This window comes from Coenobita brevimanus, chromosome 97, assembly GCF_032717465.1.
Source record: "Coenobita brevimanus isolate Jiangsu-jjx chromosome 97, ASM3271746v2, whole genome shotgun sequence".
NCBI classification, from domain to species: domain Eukaryota; kingdom Metazoa; phylum Arthropoda; class Malacostraca; order Decapoda; family Coenobitidae; genus Coenobita; species Coenobita brevimanus.
The window spans coordinates 4,792,341-4,813,320 of record NC_137050.1 but is presented as its reverse complement, the minus strand read 5'-3'; the positions used below and the strand labels follow the sequence as shown (position 1 = coordinate 4,813,320).

At 44.9% G+C, this 20,980-nt stretch overlaps 1 protein-coding gene across 1 annotated transcript in view; it reads right to left on the bottom strand.

Moving 5' to 3' along the window:
- ex (FERM domain containing expanded) overlaps positions 1-20,980 on the bottom strand; it is a 96,033-nt gene that overhangs the window by 5,677 nt on the left and 69,376 nt on the right. Inside the window, exons 8-12 of the mRNA XM_080283396.1 lie at positions 9,620-9,785; positions 8,499-8,699; positions 7,666-7,803; positions 4,480-6,399; positions 3,461-4,377 (exon numbers count right to left, since the gene is read on the bottom strand). Of these exons, the coding sequence (XP_080139522.1) occupies positions 3,461-4,377; positions 4,480-6,399; positions 7,666-7,803; positions 8,499-8,699; positions 9,620-9,785 (3,342 nt within the window). The remainder of the gene's footprint in view (positions 1-3,460; positions 4,378-4,479; positions 6,400-7,665; positions 7,804-8,498; positions 8,700-9,619; positions 9,786-20,980) is intronic.

Genomic DNA, 20,980 nt, shown 5'->3' with positions numbered 1-20,980 from the left:
AGTAAAAGGTTTCCCAGTGTACAGGAAACCATTTGGCTTGTCACTTAGTATAGAGTCACCCACAGGCAGAAGGAGGAGGAAAGAATGAAGGAAGTAAAGACAGAGGAGAAAATGTAAAGTCACCTGTAGGCCAATGGAGGGGAAAAGAAGACAGGAAAAAAGGACAGAAGAGGAAGGAAAGAGGAGAGGTGGGCAGACACCCAAAGCAGCACAACACTGAGTGAGTGGATGGTAAGCACCCCAACCTACCACAGTGATGTAATTATATATTTAATTCTTGCTGCTTTTAGGTGACTTTATTGAGTTTAAGAGAGCCCCTAGAAGTGAAAGTGTTACTGAAGGTTATGTCCAACCTTTATAATTAAAAAACTCCAGATTTGAATAAAATTGTCTTGAGATAGGAAGACTACCTGTATAATAAATGTATCCTTGAATCTGGGGTTATTTGTCCAAGATGTGTGCAGGTAAAGTCTTGCAAAGTGATAAGGAGCACTGATGGAAGTGGAAGACCTTGGTATGTGGTATAAAAGAACGGGACAGTATATTGGGGATAGAGAGGGGACAAGGATGGAGAATAACTGAGAAAGGGAAGGGAATAAGATGTGATAAAGAAAGTGAAAGAAGTGTTCAAGGACAATACCAAGGGGCACTTCTGTCAAAGCCATCCCCTGTCAAGGGGTTCCCAGAAGGTAGTAAGACATATGAGGTGATGATGATAGTGTTGATGCACAAGAACTGTGACAAAGAAAAAAAAAAAGGTATTTGAAAGAATATGACAAGGTGCTGCTCTCGGGTGCCTGTCCTCTCCTCTCTTCGTTCTTTCCATCCTTCCTCATCTGTCTTTCTTTTCTTCATTCTTTCCTCTTTCTTCTGTCTATGGGTGACTACATTGAGTGATAAGCCAAATGGTTTCCTGTACACCAGGAAACCATTTACTACACTGGGTGGTAACCATATAGCCAAATTATGGTGCCTGGTGGTTTGGTGATCAATTACAGCGCTCTGATCGAACTGAGCCAGTGCAAGTTTATATCCAAGTGATGGTTGGGGTTTATTGCTTACGTAATGCCACTTAGGGATGAGTGAGGCTGGCCACTCTTATCTTAAATGTCAGGACCAACTTGCCTAGCCCCAGGCTCCTATGCTCCTCATGGGGCAACACTGGATTAGATGATGGATGGATGGATATGAGGTACAGAACAGAAAGGAAAAAGAGAATTCACTGCAGGGTACAGTACAGACCAGGGTCAGAGTGCTTGAGATGGATGACAGGTTTAATTTTCTTGAACCCGTTATGTAAGAATGCCCAAAAGGAGTGTACAGTGAAAGTGGGAACAAGTCAAGGGGTAAGGGTAACTTAAGATCTTGGCAATTTTCTGCAGGGCTCATGATGGGGCAACAGAGGATATGATTGGATGATGATGATGGAGACAGAAGAATGGTTTGTATGGAGGCAAAGGGAATTCTGCTTAAAAGGGTGTTGTTTCTGACACTTTTATGGGAGTAAAAATTGGACAGTGAATAACTTAAAACTTTCTAGACTGTAGATGTACAGCAACTAGGATAGAGGTCATTACAGTAACTTTTTCACTACAGCTGCAGGCACAACCAGTACGGATGGTGAATGATGGAGAAATTTACAGTATTACTTTGGAATGGAATAATGGCTGTATAAGTTATATGTGGTATTGGTGAATGGATAATGAGACATTAAAGTATTTTGAGATACATGCATGCTGGTGTATATCAAGAACTAGAGCAGCACTAGGAGAGTGCATACCTGCACCGATGTGGCAACTGGATCCGCCCCCAAATTTAATCAATTCTTTTTTGGCCCATGGCCAACCCTTCCACAAAATTTCATTGAAATTCACTGAGAGCTTTTGGAGATATGCTGCGAACAAATAAATAATTCTGGATCACAACCAATAGCTAATCGACTGTTCACTGGGCCATTCCCTACCCCTCCAAAAAATTTCATAAAAATCTGTTCATATCTTACTGAGTAATCCTGCTAACTGACAGACAAACAGAAAGACAAATATACAAACAAACAAAAACAAACAAACAAACAAAAACAAACAAACAAACAAAAACAAACAAACAAACAAAAACAAACAAACAAACCCAGGGTAAAACATAAACTTCCTGGCAGAGGCAAATAAGTTTGGGAAAGAGTTTGAGGGCAGTGATGAAAGGAAAGACTGTGATGTGTAGCAAAAAATAACAGAGTAGTACTTTGAGAGAGAGAGAGAGAGAGAATGAAGTAAGGACAGAGTGGCCTGGAGATTGTCCTTTCACACCAATCTGTTGTTAGGGGGCTTCCAGGAATGAGCAGTGCGTTGGAGATGATGGTGATAGCCAGTCAGTGGTGAATGCTGACATGCTAAATCTTCTTTGTGCCAGCGCATTATTCCTGACTGACGTTTTGTATAGCATAGATAAAGGGTGCTTATGTACATTAACAGGTTGTGATTATATATGTGCGAGATGTACATAAGCTACTGACTACATATGAAAGAAAGAATTTGTAAACCTTCCTATATGTCGTGTGAAACTGGTGTGTTTAGCCTACACTGAAATAGTCAACCAGAATCTAAATACAGCCTGAATCATGCTGAAGGCAGTGCTTCTGAGTACAATACAGTGGATTACTCAGATGCAGAGTGCATCATTTTTCTCTGGTGCTTGAAATCATTGTCTGAAAATTACAGTACTGTATTAGTGTGGTAGTTTTTGTGCTGAGTGTATTCCAAGCTCAAATGAGTGTTTGAAACATCAACAATGAAAGCACTGAAGCAGACCATCAAAGCAAAGGAAAAAGGCTAAGGATCCTGTACCAAGCCAGAAGACAACACAGTAAAATGCTGGTGTCCAGCCAGATGTCACAAGTTATGGAATTATTGCATTATCTAGTTTTTACATATTTTCCATAGAAATCTGATTCCTATTTATCATTATACCCAAATTAGAAAAGCATGAATAGATACATTTCACAGTTATGCTACATATAATTTGAGCAACGTATAAAGTAATAAACTGTATTGCCTTAAGAATACTGTATGTACCGGTATCCACCATCCAAACAGTAACTCATATATTGTAAACAATGTTATCATGAACATTCAGCAGAAACGCAAAAAGCATAATATAATGCAAATCGAAAAGAAATACCCATGAATATTGCAACATCATATTCCAATATTAATCTAATACTGTGAAAACTAAAAAAAATAAAAATGCAGCATGCAAGAAAGACCTTTAAAGTTAGTTCAAAATGGAGGCCCAAGACACCAGCACAAGCTGATTTACTTAAAAGAAAGAATATGCAACACTTGAATATGCATCCAGTGGGAAACTTCCCTAATGTGATGATATGAAACACTGACTTAGTGCTGGACTCCTGAGCCGCGCGTCATGCACAGCATTGGGAAGCCACGTACTTGTGAGTTGTCCTCACCTTGGGCCGGTAAGGTGGGGGTGGTGGCAATGTATGCTCGGTAGGAACTTGAGGCTCTGTGTTGTCTGCCAGTGCTGAAGAAAGGATGGACTCATCTGAGCGGACACGGAGCATGGATGATGCTCGGAGCATTACTTCTGAGTAAGGTTCATAACTTCCTGTCAGGCTTTGCGTGGAAGCAGAGTAGCCCGAGGGAGCTGATGACAATGAAGATGAGGCCAGTGACTGCTGTGAAAAGCAGCGTCCTCTTGCCATTGAGGAGTATCCTGAGGATGACCCTGGCTGGTGTGAGGTGAGGCTCTGGTAAGATGGGTAGGAAGACAGCAGTGAAGCACTCCCCCCACTGGCTGTTAATCCAGTTCCTGTTCCTGTTCCTCCACAACTGGTCAGTGTTGCTGCCACATTTGGTGTGGAACGATACAGTGGTGAGAGCTTGGGACTGCGGTAAGGGGGTGGTGGTGGTAAATAAGCAAAGTTGCTACTGTTGCTACTGCTACTGCTGGCATGGTGCTGCTGCTGTTGCTGTGCCTGTGTGGCAATCACTTGGCCCTGTTTGGCATCCATGTACTCCTGGCGACTGAGTGCAGGATCCTTCATAGGGTAAATAACATAATCTACATCAGAGTAGAGCTGTGCTTTATATTGCTCAATCTGTGACAAACTGACTTGGTTTGTGTATACAGTAGCCAGTGACTGCTGTTGTTGGTGTGGAGGATATGTTCCAGGGTCACTAGCACACTGGTACGTGGGTGAGGGTGCTTCAACAGCCACATGGAACCCACTACCCCCAGGCCCAGCTCCAACCCCATATCCTAAGTGAGGGGATGGAGGCGGCGGATTTTGGAAGAAATTTTTGACATATGGTGGGTAAAGATAGCTAGGCTGAGGTTGCTGTTGCTGTTGCTGTTGTTGCTGTTGTTGCTGCTGATGCTGTTGCTGTTGGTGGAACTGCTGTTTCTGTTGCTGTTGAGGGTGATACTGTTGTTGTTGCTGGTGATGTGGGATATAATTGGGCAGATGCTGGATGCCTGGTTGCTGGGGCTGCTGATGCTGGTGGTAGCCAGTGTAGGTTGGGGATGGTAGCAGTGGGACACCCACCACCTGAGCATATGCAGCGGGCTGATATACTGTTTCACTGCTTATGCGCTGTTGCAGCATTTGCAGCTGTTGCTGTTCTTTAGCTTGGAGCTGCTGTAATGCCTTTTGCTGGTGCCTGAGGTAGAGACTTCGTGGAGTTACAGTTGGGTGCTGCTCTGGGTGCATGCGAGTCCCTCGTTTGTTCATGGATGCAGATGCCCTCACATCTAGGTAGTTATTTTTCCTTATCACTGGTACCTCCATTGGGTTATGGCCGCCAGGCTTAACCTTGTGGGATCCACGGTCCCGGCAGTATGGTGGTGGAAGACCTAGTGCACGCATCTCAGGCAGCTGTGTGGCAGGACGCTGCAGAGACTGAATGGGACCTATTTTAGGCCGTGGTTGCACCTGTGGTAATGTATGTACAATGCCACGGCTCAGTGGTACTGACGTGAAAGATGGTGCAGCAGTGGCAGCCATCTGAGTGTGAGCTTTTAAGACAGTGATCCGGGGCTTGGAAGTTATGAATTTTGCAGGTGCTTCACTGGCACTAGCCACTGCTGTCTTGCTGATGACAGCATCAGGCAAGACTGTGGAGGATCTATTGCTGCTACAGTCATTACGAGGAAGGGAGTTGCTGGGAGATGAAGTATTGAGGCGGGATGAAGCTATGGCAACTGAGGTGATTGTTTTGACAGTAGACATGGAAACTGGAGCAGGTGGCATGGCCAGGAAGGGACTCTCAGGACCTGTTACCTGCACATAATCACTGTCTGTGTCAAATGTAGAAGAAACCGAGGCCCGAGGACGATATGCTGCCAGAGGGATGGCCAGGCTAGGAGAATATGAGGCCAAAAGGGAAGCCTGTGCACTCTCCACAGAGTAATCAAGATGTTCCTCGTCTTGTGGGTCTGAGCGAGCTGGAGATGACCGTTCTGAGGTAGAAGCTCCTGTTTGTGCTCCTGACCTTTGTGCTACCAGTCCCTGTGCTCCTAGGCCCTGTGGGCTGTGACGGTGGGCAGTTGCAGAAGGAGTTAAGGCACGTTCCTCTTCCTGCTCTCCATGTTCCAAATCTTCTTCACCTGGCTCTGGAAAGCGTAGTCCGTCCTTGAAGAACTCTACATAGTCATCATTGTTGTCTAGTTGACTGAAATCTTCCTCTGAGAAGTTGTAAGCAGATGCAGCAGATTCATCAAGGTCTGGTTGCACCATAACAGAGGCATCATCACTTGTAAAAACTGATCCCCCAAAGAAGTGGCCAGATGTGCTGGCAGAATCAAGAGAATCATGGTAGGTGTGGGGTCCTGTGTCTCCTCGCTGTGCTGCCATACTTGAGTTTTCACTGTCCAGTTTCTGGTGCAGAAATCCAGCAGATGCTTGCTTCAGGATACACATAGCACAGGATCCACATTTGCAGTGATCATCATCATCATCATCATCATTCTGATTATCATCATCTGGGTCATCAGTTGATGTTATAGAAGCATTGTCATCATCACAGCAGGTGGAGCAGCAGTTATGCTGTGTATGTGACATGCCACCACATAGATCACTTTCTGCATCATCAGGTCGATCAGCAACCATTCCAGGCAAATCAGCAAGATGTGGGAGATCAGGTGCCAGGGACAGATCAGCTAGCTCAGCACCTAGGGTCAACTCAGGCCTCCGGTGCGGAACTAGTGAGTACCGAGATCGCACAGTGGAAGCTGAGTGCTGTGAGGATGATGAGTGCACACTGCCAGCACGTCCCAGTGAAACTCCTCCAGCCTCACTGCCACACACACCCACACAGCCTGACAATCTTCCCATGGGTGGTGATGAGGATGGTGGTGTGAAGGACGGATGGCTCAAGCTACCTTCATCTGTTGGGATTAATTCAAATTTTTGTTATAAGCATCAAGAACTTAAAAACTGTCCCTGGAAATTTATTTCTAGTGATGTAGAATGTAGGGTATGGTGTATGATCAGAAATAAAAACTGCATGTATGCTCCAGTACTGAATCACCCCATAGTGTTGCATATTACAGGTGGCATTAAAACATGGTGATGGAGAAGGACACCTTCTCATGGTGACATCAATGCATATAACAGGTCAGATTCACTCCCCAGTCATATAAACATCCATCAGCCCCTCCATCTCTTGAAAGGTGCATGGTGGACTGCAGAAGGAGGGTACCTTCAGCCTTCAGTCCATATTCAGATGACATTTGGGCTACAATTACTACCACTGTTAGGCATTAAAACATAGTGAAATACTGTGAGAAGTAACAATTAATCAAAAAGTAAGGAATGAGAAGTGTAGACCTATATATCCTAACCTAGAAAGAAATCTGAATCAAGGAGTTCATGACTGTAAAACTGACTTGTTGAAGAGCTTGATATACTGTACTGGTCAAGCATGAAGTATTATATCGAAAATAATGCCATCTTTATGTTCAGGTGGTAACATTCAGAGAAGATGAGAGGAAAAGATGACCAATAAAAGAAATCAAAGCTGTACAAAGACAATAGCACGTAATCCCATCTTAGCTTACCCCTTGGAAGGTGTAATCGCCTGAGAACCCAAAACTAAGCAACCATTGTCTAGAACATTTAAAGACAGGTGAACCGGCTACCCCCTTGGTTGCATTACATAATCAGTAAACCTCCTACTGTCTCTAAGGGATCTTGATCAATACACATGCATGACCCTTAAGATGACTGGTGCTCGAAACCAGTAGGACACAAAGCGATATTCAAATAATATACTCGCATGTACTGTCACGATCACTAATTTCTTTACCCCTCTGGCTCAAGGGAAGTCGAAGTCAGGGCTGAAATAGAACCAGGCGTACGGACATGGTTAGTCTTGCTGTCTGATAATTACGATTCATGAACTGCTTTATAGCTGCACTCATGTATTTCATCCATGAGATTGAGTTGTGGTACGGGTGAATGAGTCTCTCGTAATGAAGTGGCCTGTGTCAGCTACCCTGGCAATATCTCCTAGCCTGGCTTCGGCCCACCTCGAGTCAGTGGCTTAAAGAAATTAGTGATCGTGAAAGTACAAGTACAAAATGTTAATAGTAATAAAAAATATTCATTAACACTATCAGATATGAGAGTCAATAAATAAAGACGAACTTTACCATAGTCTGGGGTGTTTGGATGGGTGGAAGAGGCTGAAGAGTCAAGATGTGAGAGGGACCTAGTGAGGGACTCCACGCCGCTCTCAATGCTGGTGGCCGCTGGGGGCGTGTTGATCATGATTTCAGAGTCCAAGTCATCTGAGGGCAGCCACAGAGCTCAGTTAAGTTTGGGTAATAGAGGTGAATGTGATTACATGTGAAAAAGAAGGCTTAGATTAATGTTTATCAACTGCACGAGGTTCATTAAGGCAGATATAGAATTATTCCTGAGTTCCATATTCTGTATAATAGTGTGAAAAATATAAGATACTAAGCTCTGATAATTAATCATCTAAAACAAACAGGGACCATTTTAGGTTCATCCTAAGAAAGATATCAAATATATTTCCATTTAGTAAGAACTCCGTAACCCATTTGGAAACAAGAAATGTGTGGATACGTGATGAGGGTCATGATGAAATGTTTTGTGCAAGGAATACGTCGAGAATGGGTGGGTGTGAGGGTTTAATAAGTTATGAATACCATTAAGAACATTCTTCTTTACTATTAGAATCTAATAGTAGACAAGAATGTAGTAAGGAAACATGTCAATCTAATAATTAGATTGACAAGTTTCCTTACTACACATCTCTCATGAATCTCTCTGCTTGCTAATATGTCAGTGTACCATCTAAGCACACTGTCTTCCACTATCTTATCAATAAACTTCCTTACTACGCATTTTTCATCCACCGAAGCTCACTCTTTCCTGCTGTTTGATTGATACATTTCATTACTCAACATCCCCAATGAATCTCGATAAATGTCAGCCAATATAACGTGGTGGTACTGACCCTCACTGCCGTCAAGTGAGAGCACCCGGTCCGAGACGATGCCGGAGGTGGTGTTGGAGGAAGTGTTTGAGATGACGGACACTCGCTGGTCTGCCGAGCCCTTGCCCAGGTACCCACGGAGTCCCCCAAGGCTGTCACTCAGTCCCCCGACCTCACTGTACCTCTCACTGTAGATGTAGCTCTCACGGTACCTTCGGCGGTCTGGATATGAAGATTTTTTTTTTTTTAATACTTAGGCTACTATGACTTACCCTCAGATGAGTGAAACAGTCTTACGTTACCTGGAATAGAATACCAGAGCTGTCTCATTGTAGATGTAGCTCTCATGGTACTTAAGTGGGCCTAAATGTGAAGATTTTATTTCCTTAAACGCCCTCAATCTGGTAACTTTTTTTTTTTTTTCCCCTGCTACCTCCGGACATTTTATTCAATTTAAGGGGGAATTCTGAAACTAAAAGGGGTACTTACAAGCTCAGTTAACCTGTTCAGTACTAGAATTTTCACAGGTTACATAAAATCGACTGGAGCAAGCAGAAATGCTATAAAAACACTTCCTATGGTTAAAGGAGCTATTATGTGGTACTGCCCAGTCCACGCTATTACCTTTCTAACAGCTGTCGTCTTGTCCTACATCCTTGGGCGTTTCTTATGCCTACTGTCCCTTGACCTCTTGCCCACTGTTCCTTAACCTCCCGCCCACTGTCCCTTGACCTCTTGCCCACTGTTCCTTAACCTCCTGCCCACTGTCCCTTGACTTCCAGTCCACTGTCCCTTGACTTCCAGTCCACTGTCCCTTAACCTCCTGTCCACTGTCCCTTGACCTCCTTCCCACTGTCCCCTGATCTCCTTCCCACTGTTCCTTGTCCTTCTGCCCACTGTCTCTTGACTTCCTACTCACTGTCCCTTGTCCTTCTGTCCACTATCCCTTGCCCTCCTTCTGTGTAACCATTGACCTCCTGCCTAGTATCCCTCGCCCTTTTTCCGACTATCCCTTGACCTCCTGGCTACTATCCCTTGTCTTCCTGTCCATCATACCTTATCCTACCTATTGCTCCTTGCACTCTTGCCCACCATTCCTTGACCTTTTGCTCACTCGTGCTCACTATCCCTTGCCCTCGTACCTTCCTCTTGCAGCCTGCGTATCTCAGCAAGGCGGGGCTGGAGTGCGAGGTTGTACTGGTGTGTGAGGCGGCAGAGGTACAACAGGTGCTTGCTTTTCTCGTCGCTTGTCGTGTAGAACGTCAGCTTCCCGGGATAGCTCAGAGCACGCACCTCGAATTTCTTCTTCTGTTGGTCGAGGAGCAAAGTGATGAGGTTAGTGGTGGAGAGACACTGACTGTCGTAATATTAAAGCTGAGACAGCGAAGGTGTATGTAATGGCCAAATTCTGAGGAACATTTACGGAACTGTTTCGAGCACTACATTTCGTTAGCCTGCATGCCACGCTACAGAAGACCACTCAACAGTAGGCACAAAAATACAGATATATTTTGCTCTTATGGTTTTCACGAATGCCAGTATAAAATTGGGGTCTTGCATTGGTTAGCCTGCAAGCCACAGTACAGACAGCACCCAGCAGTGAGGCTCAAAGAACAGATACTATTGTCCTCATCATGGTTTTCATAAATAAGAGGAAAAAAAGTGGGGCTTCTCTTCATGTCAAAATCTACATGTGTTAACCAAAATTTTTTCCAAGTCATTCTAATTTGATAATGGGGAGGTGTGCAAAATCTCGATGGTTTCTGATGAACATCTGTGTTGGTTATTTCTTTATTTCTTCATTTATTTATTTTTTCATTTTTTTTGAGGGGGAGGAGCCATCACGAGGCGGTGAACCCGATGAGGAAAACTTTGTGTTTTGACCCTAGTGTTTTCCTTTTTTTTTTTTTTTTTTTTTTTTTTTTTTTTGCACCAGCTCTCATTCAAATCTATCCAGTTGTGTAAGAGGCGTTGTATAATAGAATGACAGACAAATGGACAGACACACAGGAGGACGGGTAGACATTTCGAATTTTTCCGCAAGGTATGGGGGGACGAACCTGCAAAAATTATACCACTTGTCTCATTCCGTTCGCAGGGTTGTAAAAAAAAAAAAAAGTAATTGAGTTTCAGACACATACTCGTATCTCGTTTTTCCCTTATGCGTAAGTTACTTTTTACATAAGTTATTATGGTAAGAAGACTTGTGTAAGTGGATATAGACGTTTGGGTGAGTGCTTCAATATCTGTCTTGGAGTGAGACTAAGACATGTGATGCCTCCATGATTGTCCACACACACACACACACACACACACACACGAGCTTGAGTTTCAGGGTACGAGGACGCGTGTAAGTCCCAAACGAAGGTGGAAGGACATTACAGGAAAATGTGTAAATAAGTAAGCTGAGGAAGCTAGTAAACAGAGGAAAGTCAGAACCGAATATCCGAAACATATACGAAGAGGCACATAACAGAGGCTGCACCTCTATCTTAACCTGGCAGGCGACGGAATAGCCTCTCTCCCACCAGCATGAGGTGCATTTTTCGTGTGGATCATTAGGCCTGTGGGATGGAGCCGAGAATGAGAAAGGCTTGAATAATGAGTGAATGGATGTTTGGCACTTTTCATTGGACGTTCTGTTAACAGTTCTTTTTTTCGGTTTCCTGATCCTATTTCCTTCCACCTCATGTATTAGTGAGAACGATGATGATGATGATGATTAGCGTGTTACACTATAAAGATCTTCTGAGTATGTAATTACCGAGTATCTTGCGAGAAATGTATTATATTCTTGTGTACAATGTTGTAGATGCAATAACGTGTGGGTCTGTCGGTGTGTGGCGAGAGAGAGAGAGAGAGAGAGAGACACGGACTTACTGACTTACATTCTTCACTTTTACAACCTAGCATGCAAAATGGAGAGACGTCAATGTTACGCCAAGTTAAAGTAAAAAGAGTATACAACGCTTTTTATTCATATGCTTATTTATTTATTTTTTTATTTATTAAGTTAGAGAGTGACTTCTTGGAGTAATAACAGAGGAATTTTAGGATGATGGAACTTCACTGGAAACTTCACTTAAAACTTCATTCTCTGACTACCGTTCTAAAGTAAGTTCTATCTGATTATGCTGAGGAACTGGTTGTTTAGGGTCGAATAAGCTGAAGCAGGGGAGAGAGAGAGAGAGAGAGAGAGAGAGAGAAGGGGAGTGGAAAGAGAGGATGGAGGGGGGGGGGTAGAGAGGGAGGGCGGCGGGCGGGCTGGTAGGCGGTCAAGTGGCAGGGACGAGCCACTGTGTTACGCACCCTGATGCCAGAGCTCGCCAGTCTGCTCCACCCTGCTCCATCCCACTCCACCCAGCCTTCCACCCTGGCCCCACTCCCCCTCCACACGCGTTCTTCCGGCTCCCCAAACACTCCAGACGCCCGTGGAACCCCAGGAATCAAACCCAGAGCCCCAAGGATGGATGGAAAAATGCCCCGACCTCCTTGAATTCCTTGGCACCCGCGAGGCCACACTCCCAGCCTGACCGATTCTGATGTTCTTTACAGCGGCTAAGTACCGGGTAGCAGCGGCCCAGCCAGACTCTGCCTCTCTGCCGGCCTCTAATGGCAGGCAGGCAGGCAGGTAGGCAGCTCGCAAGGCAGATAGGTAGGTAGGTAGACAGGGAGGGAGGAAGTAGGCATCTCGCATGGTAAATAGGTAGGAGTGTAGGTAGGTTGGGAGGTAAGGTAGATAGGCAGAAAGGTAGGTAGGTAGGTAGGAAGGCAAGTAGGAAGGAAGGTAGGCAGGGACTTATTGCTGTGTACAGGGTAAAGAAAAAGCTGGGGTCTTTGATGTTTCAGAAGTCAAGGAGACTCAGTGTTTGGACGCAGACGTGTACAGGAGGAAGAAAAAGTCTGATTGCTTGAATGTTGCAGTTGTACGGAAGTTGATCGTTTGGCAAGGAGGGCCGTTAGTTAGACAGTTAGCTTGGTGGTTACGTAAATTAGCTGGAACATAGATAGGGTGATGCATGGCTGAAAAGTAGATAGAAATGAATAATGGGTCAGGTAGATATGATGATGCATGGTCTCTACACCCTCGCCATAGCACTTCTTCTTTACTAGTACCATATTTCTTCCATTTTAACTTGACGGAGATTTTCGTCCTTTTGCAACTTTTTTCCGCAGTTCAGTGGCGGAATAAGACAACACTCCGGCTCCACATCCTTTCCATAGCACTTTTTCTTGACTAGCAACGCATTCTAGAGTAAATATATGGCTCCAGCTCAGCATTAAGAACAGAAGCAGGCAAATTTAAGCCAGGTAGAAATGAATGGAGCATAGTAGAGTGTGTGGCAAGTACCAAGGATGTAGGTATGCCGAGACGTACCGTAGCCGTGTAAGTAGGTAAGGTGATTAGGGCTCGCTCGGAAGGTAAGCTGGTCGGTAAGGAAGCAGGTAAGTAGGTAGGTAGGTTAGGTTGGTAGGTAGGAAGATACCGAGGTTAGAAGGCAGAAGGGTAAATACAAGGGTAAGACGGTGGAAAGGTATGTATTTATGTATAGGGATATGTATTGTAAATATGTATGTATATATATATATATATATATATATATATATATATATATATATATATGTATGTATGTATGTAGGTAAGTAGGCATGTAAGTAGGTAGGTTGATATGTAGGTAGGTATGTAGATAGGTATGTAGATAAGTAGGCAGGTAAGTATATAGGAGCAATGGTTTATTCCTTCAACCAAAGAATGCTATTTTTATTCATCTTTTTTGTCAAATTTCTTCCATTTAAGATTGACATTTGGAACTGGAGGGGTTAGAGCCTCCATTAACCCCTTCAGTACGAGGGGCCTTTACTAAGCTGAATAAAAACGTCTGAAAGTAGCAAGAATAAAGCAAGAAAATGCGTCTCTCTCTCTCTCTCTCTCTCTCTCTCTCTCAAGGCCTTAATGAATATGTTAGGAATTTGGTTGAAAATCTATGTAGGTAAGTAGGTTCGTAGGTGGGTATGTAGTGTAAGTACAGTAAGTAGACAGGTAAGTACGTTGTAAGCATGTAGGCAGGTGGATAGGCAGATACGCAGGTACGTAGGTAGGTAGGTAAGTGGTAAGAAGGGAGGTGGGTAGACAGATATGCAGGCAGGTAGGTAGGTAGGTAAGTAGCAAGTAAGTAGGGAGGTACATGTGCAAACTGGTTGATATGTAGGTAGGTAGACAAGCAGGTAAGCAGGTAGGTAGACAGGAATGTTCCCTTTACTGGTGGCTACTGCAGTTACCTATCTAGTGAGCTGGTAGGTAGGCAGAAGGTAGGTGTAGGAACGGGATGGATAGGTAGGGGGTGGGTAGGCAGGGGATGGATAGGCAGGGGGTGGGTAGGCAGGGGATGGGTAGGCAGGGGATGGGTAGGTAGGGGGTGGGTAGGTAGGGGATGGTAAGGTAGGTAGAAAGAGGGGTAAGGCAGGGGGTGGGTAGACAATGGGTGGGTAGACAGGGGCGGGATGGCAGGAGTGGCTATGCAGTGGATAGATAGGCAGAAGGGAAGGTAGTAGGGAAGTAGATGGGTAGGTGGGCAGGGAGTGGGTAGGTAGGCAATGAGAGTGTTGGTAGGGGGTGGGTAGGCAGGTAGATAGGTAAGCAGATGGGTAGGCAGGCAGGGGGACGAGTAGGCAGGAGGGTGGGTAAGCAAGCAGGGAGCTCCTCTCACTGCTCACTTACACTTCTTTCTCCCTCGACCAGCTCTCTCTCTCTCTCTCTCTCTCCCAAGCTTCAATCCCTTACATGGGAGAGACATCATCCACTCCCTCTGCTCCAACCTAGCACATCCTTTCTTCTCTCCCCTCCACATCTTCCTCTCATCTCCCTTCCTCCCTCTCTCCACATCGTACTCTTTATTCCCTTCCCCCCTCTCTACACCCTCCTCTTTTCTCCAACCCACCCTTTCTACACCTTACTCTCTTATCTTTTCCTCTCTCTCCACACCCTCTGTCTTCTTTCTTCCCTCTCTACACCTTCCTCTCTCTTCTCCACTTTCTTGCACACCCTTCTCTCTTTTCCCATCCACTTGCTTCACAACTTTCATCCACTTCGTTCCCTCCTACCGCTTCCCTTTAATTTGTCCCTTCCCTTTGCCTAATTTCTCTTCATAAGTTCTGTACCATAAGCTCTGTAACGTACTCCAATCTCGGTAAACTGTTCCAAATAGGACGAAACCCCCTATGAAAAGAGAAAGAAAAAATGTCCCCACGTCTTCCCTGCGTGTCGTAAGAAAATGAAAAGAAAAACAATTGAAAATGGAAAGAACAGGGTCTGGAAACTCTTGCCCCTCGTACCTTCTAACACCAAGCGAGTCAGGGTTGTATTCTAAGTGCCTCTGGAGATTTCGTGACGCCTATTCCTTAGTGATTTATCCTGCACACTACATCTCAATAATATCCTCTTAAATGTAATGGATGCAAAACTTAAGTCGACTCTGACACGATATGATTAACGTACAAGAAAATGTTAATGTATGCAAAATAAATAGTTAAGGAAGAAGTGCTACGAAGCCTCTTATGTCACTCCTCATCTGCAGGCGTGGAGGATGAGATGGCGCTGGAATTGTCATGTGGAGGAAAATGAGAATGTTTATACTTTCAACCAAACATCATGATTTCTTTCTCATTTTTGGAACCTACAGACGACTTCTTACTGTCTGTGGGAGATTTTGGGTAGTGAAGGGGTTAATGTAGTGTAGATCTAACTCCTTCGATCCAGAAGTTACTCCTATGCTGAATAAAACTATGTGAGGGATATAAAGAAAATGTTAAAAATTACGTAATCTGACTGCGGAGTTTATAACGGACGGTCACCTTAATGAAATCTATATCGAACTCTTAAATCGAAAAGCCACCCCAAAGCTGAAAAACGCTGTAATGTAGTACGAAGAATATGATACAAATTACGTCGTATGACTGAATGGGCTAAAAAGGAGAAAAGAAGTAAATATTAAAAGAAAAAATAAAACGGTCCCCTTGGATGAGCTACGTGGCAGGTGGTGTGGTTCAGAACAGAGATGGAGCCCCACAGAGTTTACGGATGCTATCGGTCCCTTGTCCACGTCCATTACACTAAATTCCAACCGTACTGGTCTCCCTCTTATCCTCTTGTCCACATTTCTTTGCCTTCTTACCCTCCAGCCTCGTATCCCTTGCCTCCTTACCTTTCTGCCCACAATCCCTTGCCCTCCTGCTCATTATCTATTGTCTTCCTACCTTCGTATTCACTATCCCTTACTCTCCTACTCACAATCCCTGGCCTTCCTATCCTTTTACCCACTGTTCCTTGTCTTCCTGCCCTCCTGTCCACTATCCTTTGTCTTCCTACCCATCTGTTTACAATCCCTTGCCTTCCTACCTCCCTACCCACTATCCTTTGCCCTCTTTTTGTTCTGTTCTCTGTTTCTTGCCATCCTGCTCACTCTTCCTTGCCTTTCCACCCTCCTGCCCACGATCCCATGCCCTCTTATCCTCTTGATTATTATTCTGTGAACGCTGCCTTTGATAAATTCTTGTGAAACTGGGGATACTCAACAGCCTACGCAATGAGGTCGAAAACCGAAATAATCCGACTTCGAAAGAGGATATTTTGGAAAACGAATAGTGGAGCCGGACACACAGGATGGGCCAGGAGTCACTATATATATACATGAAATACGTCGCGATGCTTCATGTGTGTGTCCTTACTCTTGGGTCACTCTGTATATACCGGTAGCACCTTTGTCCGATGAAATTTGGGAAAGTTACTTCTCCCTCCTGTTTATTCGTCTTCCTTCTCTTTTATTTCGGTCTTTGTTTTTCGTCCTTCTTTTCCTCCTGCACTGCACCCATTCTGTACAAATCTTTCCAACTTTATTTTGTTAGCCTCCTTCCCTCCAGTTTTTGTCTTCTGCCTTTTTTATCCATTACTTTCCTCCTTCCAACTTCTTTTTTCTCCTCCCCTCTCTCCTCCCTCCCATTCTCTATCTCTCCTAACCCCCACCCTCCCCCACCCGACAGTTCTCCCCAACTTTTGTTTATCCTCGCCCCTTCCCATTATCTCCCCCTCCCACCCACTTCCCCTCCCCCTCCCCCTTCCCACCACATCCCTCTCCCCCTCCCCTCCCCTCCTCCCTATTATTTTGCCCCTGGTCGCAAATCACGGGGAGCGGAGTGGGAGTAGCATTCTGGAGTGGGGAGACCTTGGGGTGGAGAGAAAGGAGGCGTGGAGGGAGGAAAGGGAGGGAGAGAGGAGAGAGAAAGAGGAGGAAAGGGAAAAGGAAGGGTGGAAGGAGGCGCAGAGGGAGGCAAAAAAGAGGAGAGGGGGAGGGAGAGTGGAGGAGGAAAAAAAAGTTGGAAATGGAGGAGGAAGGGAGGGGAATTGGTAGGAGAGAAAGGAGCAAGCATGAGTAGTGAGGAGTTTGGGGGAAAAAGAGAAGGGCAGTGAGAAGAAAATACTGAGAAAGACGTGGAGGAATGGAGAAGTTAATGAAGAAAAGGTGTGAAAAGATATGAGGGAGGGAGAGAGAGAGAGAGAGAGAGAGAGAGAGAGAGAGAGAGAGAGAGAGAGAGAGAGAGAGAGAGAGAATGATGATGATTCGGGGTTAGGGATGTGAAGGAAAAGGAGGGCTAAGGGTGGAGGGGGGGGTAGGTAGGTGACAGGGAGGGAGGGGAGTGGAGGTAAGGAGACTGAAGGAAGGAGGGAAGAAAGGGAGAGGGAAAAGGAAGAGAAGGAGGGAGTAAATGCAAGAAGGGAGGGAGAGAGAAAGTGGTGGATAGTGGAGAGGGGCAGAGAGAGGGAGGGAGCGATGGAAGGAGGAAAAAGAGAGGATGTTGGGAGGGAAAGGTGAAGAAAACTGGATGAAAGGATAGGAGAAGAGAGAGAGAGAGAGAGAGAGAGATATGAGGTGGATGGCAGGTAAGAGGGAAGAGTCCAGGGTAGGGATAGAGTGGGGGGTAGGAGGGGGAAGGGGACGGGAGGGGGAGGGAGGGGTTTGGGGGGTACGCGGAGAACAGTAGCCAAGCCAGCCAGACGGATACACGCACATACACACGCACATGTGCACACGCACACATTCGCGCACGCACACACGCACACACACACACACACACACACACACACTCTCTCTCTCTCTCTTTCTCTCTCTCTCTCCAACACATGTATTCCCTCACACACACACACACACACACACACACACACACACACACACAAGCACATAAACATATTATTGCTTAGACACACACACACACACACACACACACACACACACACACACTTCATCCCAACATCCCTCGCATCCTCCTGCTCCTCCTCTCTCCTCTCACTTCCCTTCGCCTCTCCCTTCCTCCCTCCTCTACCTGCTCCCTATCCACTCCTCCCTGCTCCCTACGGCTCCCTATCTTACCCATCCCCTGCCTCCTCTATTCCTTAATCTTGCCTGTTTCTTAACCTTTACTTAATCTAACTTCGTCACGAGCTAATTTAAGAGAGAGAGAGAGAGAGAGAGAGAGAAACTGAATGAAGCATGGACGACAAGAAAAGGAAATGACATGGCGAGGATGCAAGGAAGAACTGAAGGAAGACACAAAGAATGGAACGAAAGCAAAGTAGAAAGGAAGAAGCAAGGAACGGGTAAAGACGCAAAAGAAAATGAAGGAGAAAGCAGACGAAAGTGAAGAACGGAAAACTGAATGGAAAAAAAAAAGAACAAATGACCGAAAGAGAAGAGGGGAGAGGGAAAGATCGAAAGATTCTGAAGACGATAAGAGAGACCATGTTAAATAATTGTCCATATTCCTTTCTAATTTAGGTACCGCGATTTTTTTATTTAGTTACAATTTTTTTTTTAGTCCTTTCTTTATTGTCTCTCGCTTTCCCACACTGACGAGAAATTAATGACAGCAGTATGATAAAAATAATGAAGGATATTGACGATAAAGTATTTTGTGTTGACTGGCCGCATCCTGGCTGTCATTGGAGAGTTCGTGGCACCTAATCCTGAGCTGTTTATTTCACCCATTGCTCTTTAATTTCGTTCTGTATGTTGATTATTTCTTTCATATCGACATCGGTTGCCCCAGTAGCACGCAAGACAAGAGGGGTGTAATAAGCAAAGTCAAAATCGCCTAGGATGAGGTGTTACGAAACATCCACCCATGCCATTGATACGGCCCAGGGTGACTTTCAAACTAATTTTACGATTGATTTCCTGTCGTAACCAGATCTAATTTTGTAAAGAGGACAATAAATAAATAACTAATAAGTAAATAAGAGAAATAAGATAATCGGTTACGAGAGGAATGTTATCGTAGGCTATATCCGTTTTCTGCAGGATGAACAAGGAAGGGAGAGCGCCGAGTTCTCCCACCTCTCTAGCTCAGCCTGGGAAAACAAATACAAGTTACGGCAGGAAATAATCGTAAATATATTGGTGAATCCCACCCCAGGGAGAGAGAGAGAGAGACAGAGAGAGAGAGAGAGAGAGAGAGAGAGAGAGAAAGTCTCTACGGAAAATGTGTTGCGAAATCTCCAAAGCAACCCATTCTAGAATACGACCCTCTGTTTCAGGCTCACCCTTCGTGGCCTCTTGTACCTTTGTGTGTGTGTGTGTGTGTGTGTGTGTGTGTGTGTGTGTGTGTGTGTGTGTGTGTGTGTGTGTGTGTGTGTGTGTGTGTGTGTGTGTGTGTGTGTGTGTGTGTGTGTGTGTGTGTGTGTGTGTGTGTGTGTGTGTGTGTGTGTGTGCCATCTAAGTTAGGTTTATAATGATTTTTCCACATGAAACATTAACTGTGAAAACCGGCCTCGAATTTTGACTCTCGGAGGGAAAAAAAATGTATTAGCAAAACGTCACAAAAGAAAAAAGAAAGAGAAAAAAAAAAGTCAGGTGATTTCGACCCCGGCCCAGCGCGTAATTCAGGAGGTGTTAGGGAAGGTGGCTGGGTGGTGGGGGGAGGAGGGGGGTTGGGGGAGGAAAAAAAAAAAGAGAAAAAAGGCTGATAACAACCACACTCCGTCCACTTTAACTTGGCCTAAAACTGCTATCTCTCCATCTTGAATGCCGAAAGGTAACAGGAGATGAACACTACAATATGATGCTACAGTCTCTTCACTTTAACATGTCCAAAAATTGCCATATCTCCATCTTGAATGCTGAGCTGTAACAAGAGATTAAGACTAGGCTGTGGCTGCTAGTCACGAAGAAGTGCTGCTGTGGGAAGGGTGTAGAGCCCTAGTATTGTCTCATTCTATCAATGAACTAGGGGACGAAAATCTCCGCCAAGTCTGAGTGAACAGACTCTATCTATAATCAAAACAACAGCTGCCAGTGCAATAATTCTCTTTCATGTTACACAAAGACATCATTCTACTACTGCAAACTATCCAGCTTTTATAGTATTTGGCTCTTTTTTTTATATATATATCACTTTTCATGGTATTTGACGCGTTGCCATACACACAACGCAATACTTTGAAATGCAGGTATACTAAGCAGGAAGTATCCAAGCGTAAACTACAGTAAATTCGTTTTTGTTGAGTTTACCTGTTAGCAGTAAATGCTCTTGTTTTTGTACACTGTGTATGGTGGCGGTGGCTGTGCAGTGTGGCTGTGTGGTGTGGTGTGGTGCGCTGTATTGTAGTGTGGTGTGATGTATTAGTGTAGTGTAATGTGTGGTCTCGGGCAGCATATTGGTGTTGTGTAGTGCAGTATGGTGTGGTGTGGTGTAGAGTGGTGGTGACGTGTACTGTGGTTTGTTAGTAGTGATGTGGTGTGGTATGGTGGCGGTGGCGAGACAGTAGTGGTGGTGAATAACAGTGTGATGATATGACAAGGAATGTAGTGTGGTGTGGTAGTAGTTTTAGCAGTGGTGTGGCTGCGGTGATGGTGGTGGTGGTGGGTGCGGACATGGCCGGGAGCGGTGGTGGTGGTGGCAGCATCCCTCCACACACACACACACACACACACACACACACACACACACACACACACACACAGTACATCACCCTCACCACCACCATCACACCGCCAGAGCGAATTATTGGTTTTCATCCGAGACACAGTAACTACATTCTTACCCCTACAGTACGGAGACCTTGTAATTAATTTCATACCTTGTTTCCCTCAGACTTTATTATTATTATTATTATTACATTAACTCCTTTTCTTCAGGGGGATGCTTTGGGGTGTGAGGTAGCAGTACTGTATTGCTTTATTCAGCCGCTGAGCTACGAGTAATAGGCTACAAAGGACGAAGTCTTTGCCAAGTTAACGTGGACAAACTGCAGTATATAGAACAGTAGGTAGATCCTCAGTTGGCGATATTACAAGCAGAGGAGCAGCAGACAAACAGCAGGAGACATATGAGTGGTGCGATGTTAACATTCGATAATACATGTACAAAGGAGGCTATAGGCATAAGAAGAACAGGGAAACTACCAAGGAAGAAGGAAGGCAGGTGCTGGGGAGTCCTGGAACTACCTGTACACC